The 19,960-nt window shown below is 48.7% G+C and overlaps 1 protein-coding gene across 3 annotated transcripts in view; it reads right to left on the minus strand.

Annotated features, from left to right (window-relative positions):
- Positions 1-19,960, minus strand: part of LOC106608969 (adenylate cyclase type 4) — a 41,044-nt gene that overhangs the window by 11,378 nt on the left and 9,706 nt on the right. For all 3 annotated transcript variants that reach the window (XM_014207241.2, XM_014207244.2, XM_014207242.2), the window contains 13 exons: positions 17,554-17,712; positions 17,076-17,235; positions 15,376-15,552; positions 7,331-7,362; positions 7,180-7,239; positions 7,021-7,084; positions 5,217-5,314; positions 4,836-4,920; positions 4,587-4,724; positions 4,389-4,469; positions 4,023-4,198; positions 1,906-1,990; positions 1,570-1,728 (listed from right to left, as the gene is read on the minus strand). In XM_014207241.2, the coding sequence (XP_014062716.2) occupies positions 1,570-1,728; positions 1,906-1,990; positions 4,023-4,198; positions 4,389-4,469; positions 4,587-4,724; positions 4,836-4,920; positions 5,217-5,314; positions 7,021-7,084; positions 7,180-7,239; positions 7,331-7,362; positions 15,376-15,552; positions 17,076-17,235; positions 17,554-17,712 (1,474 nt within the window). The remainder of the gene's footprint in view (positions 1-1,569; positions 1,729-1,905; positions 1,991-4,022; positions 4,199-4,388; positions 4,470-4,586; positions 4,725-4,835; positions 4,921-5,216; positions 5,315-7,020; positions 7,085-7,179; positions 7,240-7,330; positions 7,363-15,375; positions 15,553-17,075; positions 17,236-17,553; positions 17,713-19,960) is intronic.

Genomic DNA, 19,960 nt, shown 5'->3' on the forward strand with positions numbered 1-19,960 from the left:
CTGTCCACTTAGGAAGCAACACTGATTGACAATACATTTCACATGCTGTTGTGCAAATGGAATAGACAACAGGTGGAAATTATAGGCAATTAGCAAGACACCCCCAATAAAGGAGTGGTTCTGCAGGTGGGGACCACAGACCACTTCTCAGTTCCTATGCTTCCTGGCTGATGTTTTGGTCACTTTTGAATGCTGGCGGTGGTTTCACTCTAGTGGTAGCATGAGACGGAGTCTACAACCCACACAAGTGGCTCAGGTAGTGCAGCTCATCCAGGATGGCACATCAATGCGAGCTGTGGCAAGAAGGTTTGCTGTGTCTGTCAGCGTAGTGTCCAGAGCATGGAGGCGCTACCAAGAGACAGGCCAGTACATCAGGAGACGTGGAGGAGGCCGTAGGAGGGCAACAACCCAGCAGCAGGACCGCTACCTCCACCTTTGTGCAAGGAGGAGCAGGAGAAGCACTGCCAGAGCCCTGCAAAATGACCTTCAGCAGGCCACAAATTTGCATGTGTCTGCTCAAACGGTCAGAAACAGACTCCATGAGGGTGGAATGAGAGCCCGGCGTCCACAGGTGGGGGTTGTGCTTACAGCCCAACACCGTGCAGGACGTTTGGCATTTGCCAGAGAACACCAAGATTGGCAAATTCGCCACTGGCGCCCTGTGCTCTTCACAGATGAAAGCAGGTTCACACTGAGCACGTGACAGACGTGACAAAGTCTGGAGACGCCGTGGAGAACGTTCTGCTGCCTGCAACATCCTCCAGCATGACCGGTTTGGCGGTGGGTCAGTCATGGTGTGGGGTGGCATTTCTTTGGGGGGCCGCACAGCCCTCCATGTGCTCGCCAGAGGTAGCCTGACTGCCATTAGGTACCGAGATGAGATCCTCAGACCCCTTGTGAGACCATATGCTGGTGCGGTTGGCCCTGGGTTCCTCCTAATGCAAGACAATGCTAGACCTCATGTGGCTGTAGTGTGTCAGCAGTTCCTGCAAGAGGAAGGCATTGATGCTATGGACTGGCCCGCCCGTTCCCCAGACCTGAATCCAATTGAGCACATCTGGGACATCATGTCTCGCTCCATCCACCAACGCCACGTTGCACCACAGACTGTCCAGGAGTTGGCAGATGCTTTAGTCCAGGTCTGGGAGGAGATCCCTCAGGAGACCATCCGCCACCTCATCAGGAGCATGCCCAGGCATTGTAGGGAGGTCATACAGGGACATGGAGGCCACACACACCACTGAGCCTCATTTTGACTTGTTTTAAGGACATTCAATCAAAGTTGGATCAGCCTGTAGTGTGGTTTCCCACTTTAATTTTGAGTGTGACTCCAAATCCAGACCTCCATGGGTTGATAAATTGGATTTCCATTGATTTATTTTTGTGTGATTTTGTTGTCAGCACATTCAACTATGTAAAGAAAAAAGTATTTAATAAGATTATTTATTTCATTCAGATCTAGGATGTGTTGTTTAAGTGTTCCCTTTATTTTTTTGAGCAGTATATTTAAAATTATTGCAAACAGTATTTGAACCCAGGTCTGACACTGACACACACAAGTTTACTTACCTGGTTGCGTATGGTCTTGCCCATGAATTCAGATGCTACATGAAGAGGCAGGACGTTCTTCAGTAGTAGTTTGTTAACATTCGCCATGGTCTCCATCTCATCCCTCTCAGTTCTGAAACACTGCTGCAGTAGGAACTCCACGCGACAGCCCAACTCGTCCTGACGAGAACACACATCGTTAACACACACAAACACTTTAAACACACACAATTTAAACACACACGTATAGAGTAAATATACACAAACAAGCAGAAAGGCATGGACGACACAAGCACGCACACATGCTGAAAGCAAGCACGCACGCACGTATGAACACAGACAGACACGTCCCCTTACCTGTCGTGCCAGTATCAGGCATGTAAAATAGAAGATGAACAGCCAAACTCCAGCCATGATCTTAGGCTCCTTTAGGACTCCAGGCCTGTGGGAACACACACACACACACACGTACACGCACACTTTGAGACACTATGTAATCATCCCTCTCTCCTTTGTTCTCTCTGTCATGTCACAGTCTTTTTTTAAACGTACTCAAACACACACGCACATACTGGTCTGACTCAGCCCAGGTTATTAGAGTTTCATAACTTTTTTCTGAGTCCAGAATGTGAATCCCAGACGATAGTAGCATTTTACCTTTATTTATTCAAGCAGCCCATACAAAGGCCCAAGGAGATAACACCGCCTCAGGCTTCATTGACTAATGTATTGAGATACTCTCTGTGTAAGGTTCCATAACACCAAAGTGTATCGGGCCGTTACTAAAAGTGTGTGTGTAAGTGCAGGTGTACAGTTGAAGTCGAAAGTTTACATACACCTTAGCCAAATACATTTAAACTCAGTTTCACAATTCCTGACATTTAATCAGAGTAAAAATTCCCTGTCTTAGGTCAGTTAGGATCACCACGTTATTTGAAGAATGTGAAATGTCAGAATAATAGTAGAGAAAATGATTTATTTCAGCTTTTATATATTTCATCACATTCCCAGTGGGTCAGAAGTTTACATACACTCAATTAGTATTTGGTAGCATTGCCTTTAAATTGTTTTACTTGGGTCAAACGTTTTGGGTAGCCTTCCACAAGCTTCCCACAATAAGTTGGGTGAATTTTGGCCCATTCCTCCGGACAGAGCTGGTGTAACTGAGCCAGGTTTGTAGGCCTCCATGCTCCCACACACTTTTTCAGTTCTGCCCATAAATATTTTATGGGATTGAGGTCAAGGCTTTGTGATGGCCACTCCAATACCTTGACTTTGCCACAACTTTGGAAGTATGCTTGAGGTCATTGTCCATTTGCGACCAAGCTTTAACTTCTTGACTGATGTCTTGAGATGTTTCTTCAATATATCCACATCATTTTCCTGCCTCATGATGGCATCTATTTTGTGAAGTGCACCAGTCCCTCCTGCAGCAAAGCACCTCCACAACATGATGCTGCCACCCCCGTGCTTCACGGTTGGGATGGTGTTATTCGGCTTGCAAGACTCCCCCTTTCTCCTCCAAACATAACGATGGACATCATGGCCAAACAGTTCTATTTCTGTTTCATCAGACCAGAGGACATTTCTCCAAAAAGTACAATCTTTGTCCCCATGTGCAGTTGCAAACTGTAGTCTGGCTTTTTTATGGCGGTTTTGGAGCAGTGGCTTCTTCCTTGCTGAGCGGCCTTTCATGTTATGTTGACATAGGACTTGTTTTACTGTGGATATAGATACTTTTGTACCTGTTTCCTCCAGAATCTTCACAAGGTCCTTTGCTGTTGTTCTGGGATTGATTTGCACTTTTCGCACCAAAGTACGTTCATCTCTAGGAGACAGAATGCTTCTCCTTCCTGAGTGGTATGACGGCTGCATGGTCCCATGGTGTTTATACTTGCGTGCTATTGTTTGTACAGATAAACGTGGTTCCTTCAGGCGTTTGGAAATTGAGGTCAACAATTTATTTTCTGAGGTCTTGGCTGATTTCTTTTCATTTTCCCATGATATCAAGCAAAGAGGCACTGTTTGAAGGTAGGCCTTGAAATACATCCACAGGTACACCTCCAACTGACTCAAATAATGTAAATTAGCCTATCAGAAGCTTCGAAAGCCATGACATAATTTTCTGGAATTTCCCAAGCTGTTTAAAGGCAGTCAATTTACTGTATGTAAACTTCTGACCAACTGGAATTGTGATACAGTGGATTATAAGTGAAATAATCTGTCTGTAAAGAATTGTTGGAAAAATTACTTGTGTCATGCAGAAAGTAGATTTCCTAACCGACTTGCCAAAACTATAGTTTGTTAACAAGAAATTTGTGGAGTGGTTGAAAAACGAGATTTAATGACTCCAACCTAAGTGGATGTAAACTTCCGACTTCAACTGTACATGTTACTATCTATTATCCAGTCTAACTTGGTATCGTTGTAGAGCAACGTGCGTGTGTGTGTGTGTGTGTGTGTGTTAGTCTCACTTTGTATCGTTGTAGAGCAGGGCCATGTAACAGTCTGAGCGAGGTGCGTAGACGTAGAGGAAGAGAGACAGGTAGACTACTACAGCCAGTGTGAGGAGCAGCACCTTGACGGACATGCACGTCCTCACAAACACCACCACACCTAGCATAGCCAGCAGGCAGCAGTACAGGTAATACTGTAGGGAGAGGGGAGGGGATATGGACAGACAGACAGACACAGATGGGAGAGAGAGAGAGAAGAGAAAAATATATTGATATTACTAATTACTGATAATAGGCCCAAGTGTAGTTTTATGCACTGTGTGACAAGTGTATCCATTACACTACATGCAAATGCAGTTTGATTGATTGGTTGATTTGACTTACAGGGACGGTGTACAGGTTGAGGTTCTGTAGTTGTGATGTGTTGTATGAGTTGGAGGTACAGTCGTTTCCAGGTAGAAAGAACTGGGGGGTGAAAAACACAATGGGTCAAAGTGTGTGTGTATCTGTCAGAGTTTGTGCCAATGTATGTGGATTTATATATTTGTGTGTGTGTGTGTGTGTGTGTGTGTGCTGACTCACAAAGTTCAGTATGGCCATAAGCAAGGTGATGAGTAGACAAAGGCAGACCAGCAGTAAACGTGCCGCCGGCCTTGTGGCCACTCCTTGCGACAGCGACGTCACCCACTGAAGACCGATAGGGATTTTAGAGCGCCATGTCTAAAAACACCCACACAAAAAATACCTGGTTAGAACACTCAAACAGTGGAAATGTTCAAGAGAAACATGTAGCTAGGGTTGAGCCGTCGTTAGGGTTAGGTTTAGTGTTACCTTGAGGTATCCAGTGCAGACCACAGAGAGCAGCAACACTAGAACAGGGAAGGTGACACCATACGACACAGCCATGTGAAAGTTTCTGAGAGAGAGAATGAGAGAAAGAGCGAGAGCAATGAAATTAATTCTCAATTTCTCTCCATTCGATCCTCAGGCCCTCTACACCTCTTCCCCTCTCTCCTTTTATCTGGATGTTGTTTGTGGTTGATGCTTACAGTAAGTGCAAAACGCAAATTCCTTTTTTCTTTCGTTCTCTGCTCCATTTGCATGATTTTGCATTGTGACGTTGGCATTTGCATCAAAACAGTAGTATGTGTTTTTGTGTGTGCATAATGTGCGTTGAAAGGTTTTTGTACCTCACGCACACGGGATACTCACTTCTGGGAGACGAGCATTTGGACAGTAAACAGAGACACGAAGATGACAGCCATGCAGCCAACTGACTGGTGTAGACCTTTGACCTCTGAGAGACGAAACTGCAACACACACACAACAGACAACACCATTAGCCTATATCATTACACAGAGGGGTTTGACGGCTAGGCTACCTGGCCTGCGCACAAATGTAGGCCTATAAATGTGCCCATTTGGGGATCTGATAGTATTTCTGATTGTCTTAACTCACCACCACTGTGGAACGTCTCAAAGTAATTTTTTCTTCACCTCAAACAGCAAGTAAACAAAGACTGTTTTTACAATGACAATAGTTCCTCAATGTAGCCTATTTGAAAAATCTTTCCAGCTCTCTTGCGATAGAGTGAAATGGGGAGAAAAATGTAATGCTCTGATCCGGTGGAAACCAGGGGTTTGACGACCCCTGGTTTAGAAGTTAGAACTGAGGGAACATGGGGCTGAGGGAACATAGGGCTGAGGGATCATAGGGCTGAGGGAACATAGGGCCGAGGGAACATAGGGCTGAGGGAACAGACATTGGCTGAATTTCAAATTCATAAAAGACACACCCTCGTCCACTTATCCTCGCCTTATGCCCTTGGGGGAATCCCTGTGGCCATATTTGTCATCGGTCCAAATGATTAGCCAAGCAAGGGAAGTTTGCAACATAAGCCCCTCAGCCGTCGTTTTTAATGGAGTTTGCGAGTGTACAATTATGTTCACTTCAGGGCCTGAAACGCCCCATAATTCAGTTCGCGATGATTGTACATCCGCTAAGAAAAGTCTGCCAAAACTTAAAACCTCAACATCAATATGGAATCAACATACAAGTGTAAGTAAAAACTATTGTAAATAAGTTACAAATTGTGCTACTAAAGGACAAACACGTCTCGTAAAAGTAATGATGTTTTTGTTTGGTTAGCTTTTGGAAATTGTAGAAATCAAACATTTTCCTTCTTCAAAAGTTCCAGCTAAGCAGGCTAACGTTAGGTAGCTAATTAATTTGCTAGCTATCATACAGTAGGCATATATTAATAATTATATAGTTAATATAAGTAGACATGCAATCATAATTGACTGTAGCGCATATAAAGCACCCACAAGCTACCGGTGGTTGAAAACACAATCATCGCGGGATAACGAATTTCGGTCCATTTCAAAATCTTTCCTTCCTCCCTCGCCCCTTGCCCTGCAAGCGTATACTCATCAGACGTCATGATACGTCATCAGAAGTGTCCACTTCATTTGAGGGCTGAGGGGAGAGGGTGTGTCTGTAAAGTGTTTGAAATGCAGCCATGGTCCTGACAGATGAGATATTAGCCAAATGGGACCTGTATTGGCATCAGGGCTAGTGATTTGGCAGTCTGCACATTTTATTTTTAGTGGTGAACCCAGACCTCTCCTTAACCAGTTTCAACTGAGATTGTTCATTATGAACTGTACTTGCTAGCTTAGTTCGTTGCAAGCTTGGTTAGCTCGTTGCTCGCTAGCTTGATAAAACAGTTCTGGCAATGTCATTTTTGTCAGATAGCTAAATTGTACAGTCAGCATTTTGTCTAAATTGATCCTCATACAATAACCAAACGATTGGATAAACAAATAATTTGTGGGTTCTATATAGAACCGCAAAGCTGCCTTATTCTTAGGAGTGTACTGTTATACCAGACCGATCACAACATACAACACAGACATTAACACCACACTTCGAAAGACAAATACAACACACAGACATGTCACAAAACATAACTATTACACAGCAAATGAAAAACAGCAGCATAAAAACTCCCACCTGTTTCTCCAGCTTTAGGTCATTGAATAACAGCGTGAAGCAGTTCAGCTTCTTTTCTCTCCGCCTGTGATAGATAGAATAAGAGAAGAGAGGAGACAGATAGTAGAGAAAATAACAGAAAACTACAGAAAGATCTTACAACTATGGAAAAACACTTACCCTGCAGCGTCTATAGTATCTAACGACCCTCTTATGTCATCGTCCAGGACCTGACTGGTACTAAGGAGGGATTATTTAGATTAATTATTTAAAATTACACATATACAACAATTGAAAAATAATTTAAAGTAAAATAGAAAAGCTGGTTTACCTGTTGGAATCGGTCTGAGTAGGTGGTCTATCCTACAAACAAACACACACCCACACAGTCAACAAAACTCACACAAATCAAATATTATTTGTCACATGTGCCAAATACAACCTTACAGTGAAATGCTTACTTACTAGCACTTAACATTTATTTTTCTTAACTTCATTGTTGGTTAAGAAAGTATTAACTAAAATAAACTGAAGTAAAATAAACAAAAATGAAGAAATTAGGGGGTCAATGCAAAAAGTCCGGTCTTATGGCTTGGGGTAGAAGCTGTTAAGAAGCCTTTTGAACCTAGACATGGCGCTCCGGTACCGCTTGCCGTGCAGTAGCAGAGAGAACAGTCTATGACTAGGGTGGCTGGAGTCTGACATTTTTTAGGGCCTTCCTCTGACACCGCCTGGTATAGAGGTCCTGGATGGCAGGCAGCTTAGCCCCAATGATGTACTGGGCCGTTCGCACTACCCTCTGTTCCCATACCAGGTGGTGATGCAACCAGTCAGGATTCTCTCGATGGTGCAGCTGTAGAACTTGAGGATCTGAGGAACCATGCCAAATCTTTTCAGTCTCCTGAGGGGGAAAAGGTGTTGTTGTGCCCTCTTCATGACTATCTTTGTGTGTTTGGACCATGATAGTTTGTTGGTGATGTGGACACCAAGGAACTTGAAGCTCTCAACCTGCTCCACTACAGCCCCGTCGATGAGAATGGGGGCGTGCTTGGTCCTCCTTTACTTGTAGTCTACGATCATCTCCTTTGTATCGATCACATTGACGGAGAGGTTGTTATCATGGCACCACACTACCAGGTTTCTGACCTTCTCCCTATAGGCCGTCTCATCGTTGTCGGTGATGAGGCCCACCACGGTTGTGTCATCGTTAAACTTAATGATAGTGTTGGAGTCATGCTTGGCGATGCAGTCATGGGTGAACAGGGAGTCCCAGGGTCCTTTGCTTAGTGATTAACTTTGAGGGCACTATGGTGTTGAACGCTGAGCTGTAGTCAATGAATAGCATTCTCACGTAGGTGTTCCTTTTGTCCAGTTGGGAAAGGGCAGTGTGTTTTTGTGCAATAGAGATTGCGTCATCTGTGGATCTGTTGGGGAGCTATGTAAATTGGAGTGGGTCTAGGGTTTCTGGGAATGTTGTTGACGTGTCACGATTCCCACCGACGGTGGCGCCCCCTCCTGCTCGGGTGGCGCTCGGCGGTCGTCGTCACCGGCCTATTAGCTGCCACCGATTCCCTTTTGCTTTTCCCTTTTTTTGATTTTGGACACCTGTGGTCAATTAGCCATTAGAGGGGCTATTTAGTTTAGCTGGCCCGCTCCTTGTTGTGCGGGATTGATTGTTGTATGTCGACTGTCTTGTTCGTGTCGGCTTGGCATTGTCGCACATTGTATTTATTCCCCTGTGCTTGGGAACTTAGTTTTTTCTTCAAAGTGTTATTAAACACACCACTCCCTGTGTTCGTTGCTTCCTGCGCCTCATTCCTGCAAACGCGACTACCAAAGCCGTTACAGAATCCCGCACCATCTGAAAAGGCATGGAATCAGAGGGAGCAGCGGGCACTCCTCTGCCCTCGATGGAGGAACGCGTGCTCCACCACACGACAGTCCTACACCGCATCGGATCGGCAATGGACCAGATGATGGAGAGGATGGACCGATGGGAGAGAAGTGGTATCCTCTCTCCACCTCCACCTCCCCCGATACAGCCATCTTCGCCTCCCACGACGTCTGGCGCACTTCGTTTGGCGCTCCCGAGGGAGTACGATGGGGCGGCGGCTGGGTGCCAGGGGTTTTTGCTCCAGCTTGAGCTGTACCTGGCCACCGTCAGACCTGCTCCCACGGGAGAGGAGAGCGTGAGTGCCCTCGTTTCCTGCCTGACGGTCCGAGCTCTGGAGTGGGCTAATGCGGTCTGGAACGGTCCAGACTCGGCGAGGGACCACTACCCAGAGTTCACCCGCCGCTTTCGGGCCGTGTTCGACCACCCTCCGGAAGGAAGAGCGTTGGTTGAACGGCTGTTCCACCTCAGGCAGGAGACGAGGAGTGCTCAGGACTTCGCACTGGAGTTCAGGACCTTGGCTGCTGGGGCGGGGTGGAACGACAGGGCCCTCATAGACCACTACCGCTGCAGTCTCCGGGCGGATGTCCGCAGGGAGCTGGCCTGTCGGGACACAGCTCTGTCCCTGGACGAGCTGATAGACATGTCCATACGTCTGGACAATTTGCTGGCTGCCCGCGGGCGAACGGAGAGGGTCCTGCCCGTTCCACCCCCGTGCACCCCTGCCCCTACCCCTATGGAGTTAGGGGGGGGGCCGTGCCAAGGGACACCGGAGGAGGTGGCTCCTCCTGCACCAGCTGTGGTCGGAGAGGACACACGGCCGACCGGTGCTGGAGGAGCCAGTCTGGGAGTCGAGAGGGCAGGCAGAACACTTCTCGGTCACCTCAAGTGAGTCAGCACCAGATTCACCCAGAACCGCCTGTTGGTCACGTGTTTTTACCTGTTTTGTTTACTACATTTTTTCCCTCTTCCCAGCATAGGGCGCTAGTCGATTCAGGCGCAGCTGGGAACTTTATGGACCGTGGACTTGCCATTAAGCTGGGCATTCCGCGGGTGCCGATAGATTCCCCTTTCCCCGTGCACTCCCTAGATAGCCGACCATTAGGGTCAGGGCTAGTCAGGGAGTCTACGGTGCCACTGGACATGGTAACGCAGGGGAATCATAAGGAACGCATTAGTTTTTTCCTTATTGATTCGCCTGCGTTTCCGGTGGTGCTGGGGGTCCCCTGGCTGGCTGGTCACAATCCCCGTATTTCGTGGAAACAGGGGGTTCTCCAGGGGTGGTCAGAGGAGTGTTCAGGGAGGTGTCTAGGAGTTTCCATAGGTGCCACGTCGGTGGAAAGTCCAGACCAGGTGTCCACCGTGCGCATTCCCCCTGAATACGCCGATTTGGCGATCGCTTTTTGTAAAAAGAGGGCGACTAAATTACCACCTCATCGACAGGGGGGTTGTGCGATAGATCTCCAGGTTAACGCTGCGCTTCCCAGGAGTCACGTGTACCCCTTGTCACAGGAGGAGACGGCGGCTATGGAGACATATGTCACAGAATCCCTGGGACAGGGGTACATTCGGCCCTCCATCTCACCCGCTTCCTCGAGTTTCTTTTTTGTGAAGAAAAAGGAGGGAGGTCTGCGTCCGTGCATTGATTACAGAAGTCTAAACGCTATCACGGTGGGGTTTAGTTACCCACTACCTCTCATCGCTACGGCGGTGGAATCATTTCACGGAGCACAGTTCTTCACAAAACTGGATCTCAGGAGCGCGTATAATCTGGTGCGTATCAAGAAGGGAGATGAGTGGAAAACCGCCTTTAGTACCACATCAGGCCATTATGAGTACCTCGTCATGCCGTATGGGTTGAAAAATGCTCCAGCCGTCTTTCAAGCCTTTGTTGACGAAATTCTCAGGGACCTGCACGGGCAGGGCGTGATTGTCTATATCGATGACATTCTGATATATTCCCCCACCCGCTCCACGCATGTGTCCCTGGTGCGCAAGGTGCTTGGTAGACTGCTGGAGCATGACCTATACGTTAAGGCTGAGAAGTGTGAGTTTTCCAAACGAGCCGTCTCCTTTCTGGGTTATCGCATTTCCACCACGGGGGTGGTGATGGAGTGTGACCACGTTAAGGCCGTGCGTAATTGGCCGACTCCAACCACGGTGAAGGAGGTGCAGTGGTTCTTAGGCTTTGCCAATTACTACCGGAGGTTTATCCGGGGTTTTGGCCAGGTAGCGGCTCCCATTACCTCACTGCTGAAGGGGGGGCCGGTGCGTTTGCGATGGTCGACGGAGGCGGACGGAGCCTTCAAGAAGTTGAAGACGCTGTTCCCCGACGAACCCGTGTTGGCGCACCCGGACCAGTCTTTAGCGTTCATAGTGGAGGTGGACGCATCCGAGGCTGGGGTGGGTGCCGTGCTGTCACAGTGCTCGGGTACGCCATCGAAACTCCGCCCCTGCGCTTTCTTTTCGAAGAAGTCAGTTCGGCGGAGCGTAACTACGATGTGGGGCACAGGGAGTTGCTAGCGGTGGTCAAAGCCCTGAGGGTGTGGCGGCACTGGCTTGAGGGGGCTAAGCACTCCTTTCTCATCTGGACTGACCACCGAAACCTGGAGTACATCCGGGCAGCGAGGAGACTGAATCCACGTCAGGCGAGGTGGGCCATGTTCTTCGCCCGGTTTAGGTTTACCATCTCCTATAGACCGGGTTCCCTGAATACTAAAGCCGACGCGCTGTCCCGTCTCTATGACACGGAGGACCGGCCCATCGATCCAACTCCCATCATTCCAGCGTCTAGGCTGGTGGCACCAGTGGTATGGGAGGTGGACGCGGACATCGAGCGGGCATTGGTATTGGAACCTGCGCCTGCGCAGGTGCCCGTGGGGCGCATGTATGTGCCGCTCGGTGTTCGTGATCATTTGATTCGGTGGGCGCACACGCTACCTACTGCGGGTCATCCTGGTGAGGCGAGGACAGTGCGGAGTCTAAGGGGGAAGTACTGGTGGCCCACCTTGGCTAAGGACGTGAGGTCCTATGTATCTTCCTGTTCGGTGTGTGCCCAGAGTAAGGCTCCTAGTCATCTACCGAGAGGGAAGTTACAGCCCCTCCCCGTTCCACAACGACCATGGTCGCACCTGTCCATCGACTTCTTGACAGATCTTCCCCCCTCTCAGGGGAACACGGCGATTCTGGTGGTTGTGGATCGGTTCTCTAAGTCCTGCCGTCTCCTCCCATTGCCCGGTCTCCCTACGGCCCTGCAGACTGCGGAGGCCCTATTTACCCACGTCTTCCGGCACTATGGGGTGCCGGAGGACATTGTCTCTGATCGAGGTTCCCAGTTCACATCCAGGGTCTGGAGAGCGTTTATGGAGCGGCTGGGGGTCTCGGTCAGTTTGACCTCCGGTTATCACCCCGAGAGCAATGGGCAGGCGGAGAGGGTGAACCAGGAGGTGGGCAGGTTCCTGAGGTCGTATTGCCAGGACCGGCTAGGGGAGTGGGCGAGGTATATTCCCTGGGCTGAATTAGCCCAGAACTCACTTCGCCACTCCTCTACTAACATATCACCCTTTCAGTGTGTGTTAGGTTACCAGCTGGTCCTGGCACCATGGCACCGGAGCCAGACCGAGGCTCCTGTGGTGGAGGACTGGGTCCAGCACTCCAAGGAGACCTGGAGAGCCGTCCAGGACTCACTAAAGGAGGCCAGTGCGCGGCAGAAGAGGAGTGCTGACCTCCACCGCAGTGAGGCGCCCGTGTTCGCACCGGGAGACAGGGTCTGGTTCTCGACCCGGAACCTGCCCCTCCGCGTGCCCTGCCGGAAGCTGGGGCCGCAGTGTGTGGGGCCCTTCAAAGTCCTGAGGAGGATAAACGAGGTGTGTTATCGGTTGCAACTCCCTTCCTATTACCGTATTAACCCCTCGTTTCATGTGTCTCTCCTCAGGCCGGTGGTAGCTGGTCCCCTTCAAGAAGATGAGGTGCCGGAGGTCCCTCCGCCCCCTCTGGACATCGGGGGGTCCCCGGCGTACAGCATACGGGCCATTCTGGACTCGAGACGCCGGGTGAGGGGCCTGCAGTACCTCGTGGACTGGGAGGGGTATGGCCCGGAGGAGAGGTGCTGGGTGCCGGCGGAGGACGTCCTGGACCCATCTATGTTGAGGGATTTCCACCACCTCCGTCCGGATTGCCCTGCGCCTCGCCCTCCGGGTCGACCTCGAGGCCGGTGTCGGCGCGCTGCGGGAGCCGCGTGTCAGGAGGGGGGTACTGTCACGATTCCCACCGACGGTGGCACCCCCTCCTGCTCGGGTGGCGCTCGGCGGTCGTCGTCACCGGCCTATTAGCTGCCACCGATTCCCTTTTGCTTTTCCCTTTTTTGGATTTTGGACACCTGTGGTCAATTAGCCATTAGAGGGGCTATTTTGTTTAGCTGGCCCGCTCCTTTTTGTGCAGGATTGATTGTTGTATGTCGACTGTCTTGTTCGCGTCGGCTTGGCATTGTCGCACATTGTATTTATTCCCCTGTGCTTGGGAACTTTGTTTTTTCTTCAAAGTGTTATTAAACACACCACTCCCTGTGTTCGTTGCTTCCTGCGCCTCATTCCTGCAAACGCGACTACCAAAGCCGTTACATGACGTGAGCTATAACCAGCCTTTCAAAGCACTTCATGGCTACAGACGTGAGTGCTACAGGTCGGTAGTCATTTAGGCAAGTAACTTTGGTGTTCTTGGGCACAGGGACTGCGGTGGTCTGCTTGAAAGATGTTGGTATTACGGACTCGGTCAGGGACAGGTTGAAAATGTCAGTGAAGACACTTGCCAGTTGGTCAGCGCATGCTCGCAGTACACGTCTTGGTAATCCATCTGGCCCTGCGGCCTTGTGAATTCTGAACTGTTTAAATGTCTTACTCACATCGGCTACGGAGTGTGAGATCTCACAGTCGTCCGGAACACCTGCTGCTCTCATGCATGCTTCAGTGTTGCTTGCCTTGAAGTGAGCATAGAAGTAATTTAGCTTGTCTGGTAGGCTCGTGTCACTGGGCAGCTCGCGGCTGTGCTTTCCTTTGTAGTCCGTAACAGTTTGCAAGCCCTGCCACAACTGACGAGTGTCGAAGCCGGTGTAGTATGATTCAATCTTAGTCCTGTATTGACGCTTTTCCTGTTTGATGGTTCGTCGGAGGGCATAGCGGAATTTCTTATAAGCGTCCAGGTCAGAGTCCCGCTCCTTGAAAGCGGCAGCTCTACCCTTTAGCTCAGTGCGGATGTTGCCTGTAATCCATGGCTTCTGGTTGGGGTATGTTCGTACGGTCACTGTGGGGACGACGTCATCGATGCACTTATTGATGAAGCCAGTGACTGATGTGGTAGACTCCTCAATGCCATCGGAAGAATTCCGGAACATATTCCAGTCTGTGCTAGCAAACAGTCCTGTAGCTTAGCATCTGCGTCATCTGACCCCTTCCCTATTGTGCAAGTCACTGGTACTTCCTGCTTTAGTCTTTTCTTGTAAGCAGGAGGATAGAGTTATGGTCAGATTTGCCAAATGGAGGGTGAGGGAGAGCTTTGTACGTGTCTCTGTGTGTTTCATAAAGGTGGTCTAGTGTTTTTTTCCCTCTGATTATAACACACACACACTGTAATCGACCTGTGTGTAGCTGGTGTAGAGAGTCAGGCGCAGGACAGCAGATATGAGTAATCAACGTATTTACTCAGGTTTTCACAAAATACAACACAATATACCGAGCCCACAATAACAGACCGTATACAAGACAAACAATTACTCACAAACAAACATGGGGGAACAGAGGGTTAAATAATTAACAAGTAATTGGGGAATTAAAATTAGGTGTGTAAGACAAAGACAAAACAAGTGGAAAATGAAAAGTGGATCGGCGATGGCTAGAAGGCCGGTGACGTCGACCGCCGAACACCGCCCGAACAAGGAGAGGGACCGACTTCGGCGGAAGTCATGACACACACAAAATGTTCAAGTTCACTCTGAATATATAAGACTAACTCTGACAATATTGAAAGATTGACAGAAGAGAAAAAAAGAGAAAAAAAAGACTTTTGTGAACATTGTTAGGATTGCTAAGGCAATATGGTCATGAAAGGCATAAGAATGAGTGGGAGAAAGATTTAGGGTGTCTGTATTTGTGAAAGTATGTCATGCATGTGTGTGTAATAGGAGAAGGTAGAAGGGACTAACATGGTCATGTTCATTAGGGCACACAATGGTAAACGTTTTAAAATGTGTGTTTCTTGTTGGACAAGTCCAGGTCAGTTTCCTTCCATTTGGTGCCTAATGACCCTGGTATGTTACTTAGGAATATGATTGTGTGGGATGGGATACGGGGTGTGTCTTTGTGAAAGTTTGTCATGCATGTTGGCATGATTGTGTGTGAATGGCATAAGTGTGGATCAGCGTTGAGTGCGTGTGTGTATACGTGTCTGAGTGAACAGAGAAGGTAGGCGGGTTTAACAGGTACATTACTCACTGCGGATAGCTGTGATTGGTTCGTGCTGGCGCAGGTCGGGTTGATTGGCAGCTGGGTGGGTGTGGCCTCAGGGTTGCTGAGGTCAGAGAATGGACAGATGGTCTGCCAGGACTGCAGGTACTGAGACATCCTCACTGAGGCTCGCTGCTTATGACCACTGACCGTCAGGATGTTTGTCTGGAACACATGCAAACATCAGGGATGCAGGCATGCACACTAGGGCAGTCCCCATTTAGTCGACTGGTCGATAGGCTGTTCGTCGACAGAAATGTTATTAGCCGAACAGTCAAAAATATATACAGTATATCTTTCTTTTTTTTGGCACATGAGGCACCTGTCTGATTCACGCCTGTCTCAGTGGACAAATCCATTGGAGGCTGCGGGGATGGCACACCAGTATCACCAGTAGTACATTACCGTTAATTCTCATAATTTTGAATCTACAATGTTTGTTTGGTTATGGTAATTTCTGTTAATGCATTCAGTATATTGTTATTACAGACTTTTACCGTTCTCATTGTCAGAGTGGACACGTTGTTTGCGGACCACACAACCTTTAGGCTACACTTGTGAGGAACAAGTTTTTGTTTAATTTATCCATTTGGGAATTGACAATTTATTAATTGTCGTTTGTTTGTAGCCCTCCTGGCAATGTCGAGTAAGGACACGCACCTGATTATAGGCTAGGCTACCTGGCCTGCGCACAAATGTAGGCCTATAAATGTGCCCTATTGGGGATCTGATAGTATTTCTGATTGTCTTAACTCACCACCACTGTGGAACTTCTCAAAGTAATTTTTTCTTCACCTCAAACAGCAAGTAAACAAAGACTGTTTTTACATCCATTGAGAATGACAATAGTTCCTCAATGTAGCCTATTTGAAAAATCTTTCCAGCTCTCTTTCGATAGAGTGAAATGGGGAGAAAAATGTAATGCTCTGATCCGGTGGAAACCTCATAAAATAGGCCTAACTGATTACTTCTCTCTTGCGAAAATAGCCTACAGCTATGTCTTTCTGGAGCTCACTGGAGCGGAAACTCTGAGAGGCCAGAATATTTAATACAACGTTTGCTAGCACAGCTTCAACCCCAGTTAGTTTATAGGATATTTCTTTTTATCAGGATATTTTCTACCTGCAGGTGGCAATGTTTTTATTTGTTGGCTTTATGTAGACTATTTTACATAGTTGGAAATGGCAATAGAAGTTACTTTTAGAATTTATATTTTGAGATATGAAGACTTTGTTCTAAATTAAATTGAACTGTTCCATGAAAATGTGCATATCAAAATCATAACCGGCACACAGACTGGTAGAAATGGTAAGATAAATTGCCACTCCAAATGGAAAAGGTTGCCGACCCCTGGTGTAACCTATTAGGAACGTAACAGCAGAATCTGCGAAGGCCCGCAGCAACAGGAGGAAGAGAGTCGGGAACAAGTATTTTTTCTTCTGGTTAGGCTTGATCTCTGGCTCCCTCCAGTCAGTTGTGTGTCTTATTAATGATATACTCTGCACACACACACACACAAACGTCAGGGATGCACGCACGCACACACACACACATATGCAGAAACATGTACACACTCATCATTTTTGTACAGGTGCAGGCATCTAAGAGAATTTAAACGCGTACATACACACACACACACACATACAGATACAAGGACAGGCTTTCTAAAACATGCACATTGCACACACCTTTTCCTTCCTCTTAGAGGTGGTGTCTTCCTTATGGGGGTCGATTACCAGGTAGGTTTTCCTCCCCTTTAGCAGAGCATCCCGGCTTCCCCCGTCAGTGTCCTCCATTTGGTACACCCCAGCTAAGTGTCCCAGTGTCTCCTCTGTGATGTGGACACGTCTTGGGTGGGAAACATTGCAAATAGAAATGTAAGGAATAGAACTGGCACAATTCCTTATTCTGCATGGCAAACAATCATATTTGTTTTACCTAAAGTGTTTCTATCTGATTGATCTGTTAAATTGTGCCCTGCCTCCTGAACACACACTTGCAGAAAGTATATTTGCATAAAGATATCACACACAAACATAATAACACATGTATAACACGTCTATTACACATTTACAATAGTTTATAACACGTGTCATCTTATTACACATTTATAACAGTTCATAACACAGATTATAACACAAGCACATGCATTTTCTGGTTCCTTACCCTGGCATGCCCCCAGACTCCATATGGTTGGCCAGGGTCACGTCATGTGACCAGACGTCGTACTGCCACTTCTGTAGACCAATCACGCCACAGAGAACGTTGCCGGAGTGCACACCCACTCTCATACTGATCTCCACACCAGTAGCCTCCCGTAGTTTACTACAGAGATATGACATGGTTATAACAATCAGCCAGGACCTCAAACCAATGTCATTGTCACGGTTGTTGTAAGAGACGGACCAAGGCGCAGCGTTTGTTGAGTTTCACATATTTATTTAAAGTGAAACTTCTTCAACCAAAACAATAAACAAGCAACATAACGTGACTACGTGGTGAAACAAGCACCAACACAAACAATATCCCACCAACACAAGCGGGAGAAATGGCTACCTAAATATGATCCCCAATTAGAGGCAACGATTACCAGCTGCCTCTAATTGGGAACCATACAAAACACCAACATAGAAATATTGAACTAGAACACCCCCTAGTCACGCCCTGACCTACTACACCATAGAGAACCAAGGGCTCTCTATGGTCAGGGCGTGACAGTACCCCCCCCAAAGGTGCGGACTCCGGCCGCAAAACCTGAAACCAAATGGGGAGGGTAGGGGGGGTGACTAGTGTCGGTGGCGGCTCCGGTGCGGGTCGTAGCCCCCGCCCAGACCCTGGATCTGGCCATGGCACTGGGCTGAACGCCATGCCTGGACTGGGCATCAGCGCAGAGGAAAGCTCCGGCCTTGGGGCGGTACTGGATGCCATGCCTGGACTGGGCACCGGCGCAGAGGAGGGCTCCGGCCATGGAGCTGGGTTGGACGCCGTGCCTGGACTGGGCACCGGCGCAGAGGAAGGCTCAGGCCCTGGAGTGGGACTGGACACCGTGCCTGGACTGAGCACTGGCGCAGAGGAAGGCTCCTGCCAAGGAGCGGGACTGGACGCCGTGCCTGGACTGGGCATCGGCGCAGAGGAAGGCTCCGGCCATGGCACCGGCGCAGGAAGCTCCGGGCCGTGGACCGTCACTGGAAGCTCCGGACCGTTGACCATCACTGGAGGCACCGGGCCGTTGACCGTCACTGGAAGCTCCGGGCCGTTGACCCTCCGGGCCGATGACCGTCACTGGAAGCTCCGGGCCGATGACCGTCACTGGAAGCTCCGGGCCAATGACCGTCACTGGAAGCTCCTGACTGTGAACTGTCACTGTAAGCTCCGGACTGTGAACCGTCACTGGAAGCTCCGGACTGTGAACCGTCACTGGAGGTTCCGGGCTGTAGAGGCGCACTGGAGGCTTTGTGCGTGGAGCCGGCACAGGACATGCCGGGCTGGAGAGGCGCACTGGAGGACTGGTGCGTGGAGCCGGCACAGGTGGCACCGGACTGGTGACACGCACTTCAGGGCGAGTGCGGGGAGCTGGCACAGATGGCACCAGACTGATGACCCGCTCTTCGGGGCGAGTGCGAGGAACCGCCACAGGCTGGGGAGGCGCACTGGTGGCCTGGTGCGTGGAGCCGGCACAGATGGCACCGGACTGATGACACGCTCTTCAGCACGCCTGCGCTGCAGCCTACTCCTCGCCAACATCATTCTCCGATATCCCTCCTCACATTGCTCCATCGACTCCCAGGCGGGCTCTGGCTTTCTCCTTGGGTCGACCGACCACTTCTCTATCGCCTCCCTGACGGTCTCTGGCTCTTCCCTTTGCTCAGCCGCCAGCTCCATGTGCCCCCCACAAAAACAATCTTGGAGTTTCTGTGGCCGCGATCCCCGGCGTCATTGCTGTCCTTCCATGCTCCTTTGCGACTCCCGCCAAGGAAGGATCTGATCCTCCCATGATCTCTTCCCAGGTCCAACTCACTTTTCCCACCGTTGCACACTGCTTGGTCCTTGTTTGGTGGGATATTCTGTCACGGTTGTTGTAAGAGACGGACCAAGGAACAGCATTTGTCGAGTTCCACATATTTATTTAAAGTGAAACTTCTTCAACCAAAACAATAAACAAGCAACATACCGTCACTATGTGGTGAAACAAGCACCAACACAAACAATATCCCACCAACACATTTGGGAGGAATGGCTACCTAAATATGATCCCCAATTAGAGGCAACGATTACCAGCTGCCTCTAATTGGGAACCATACAAAACACCAACATAGAAATATTGAACTAGAACACCCCCTAGTCATGCCCTGACCTACTACACCATAGAGAACCAAGGGCTCTCTATGGTCAGGGTGTGACAGTCATACAAATTATGTTCAACTATTTTTGCATTAAATCATATTTATGTCAGCATCACAAGGTGATATGTCAGAAATATATCTAAATGTAATAAAGTAGATAAGCACATGTGATTGAGATTAATCATTGAAATATTTACATGTTATCATAAAACGATATACATTTATATAAT

The sequence above is a fragment of the Salmo salar genome, chromosome ssa07, assembly GCF_905237065.1.
Source record: "Salmo salar chromosome ssa07, Ssal_v3.1, whole genome shotgun sequence".
In the NCBI taxonomy this organism is placed as follows: domain Eukaryota; kingdom Metazoa; phylum Chordata; class Actinopteri; order Salmoniformes; family Salmonidae; genus Salmo; species Salmo salar.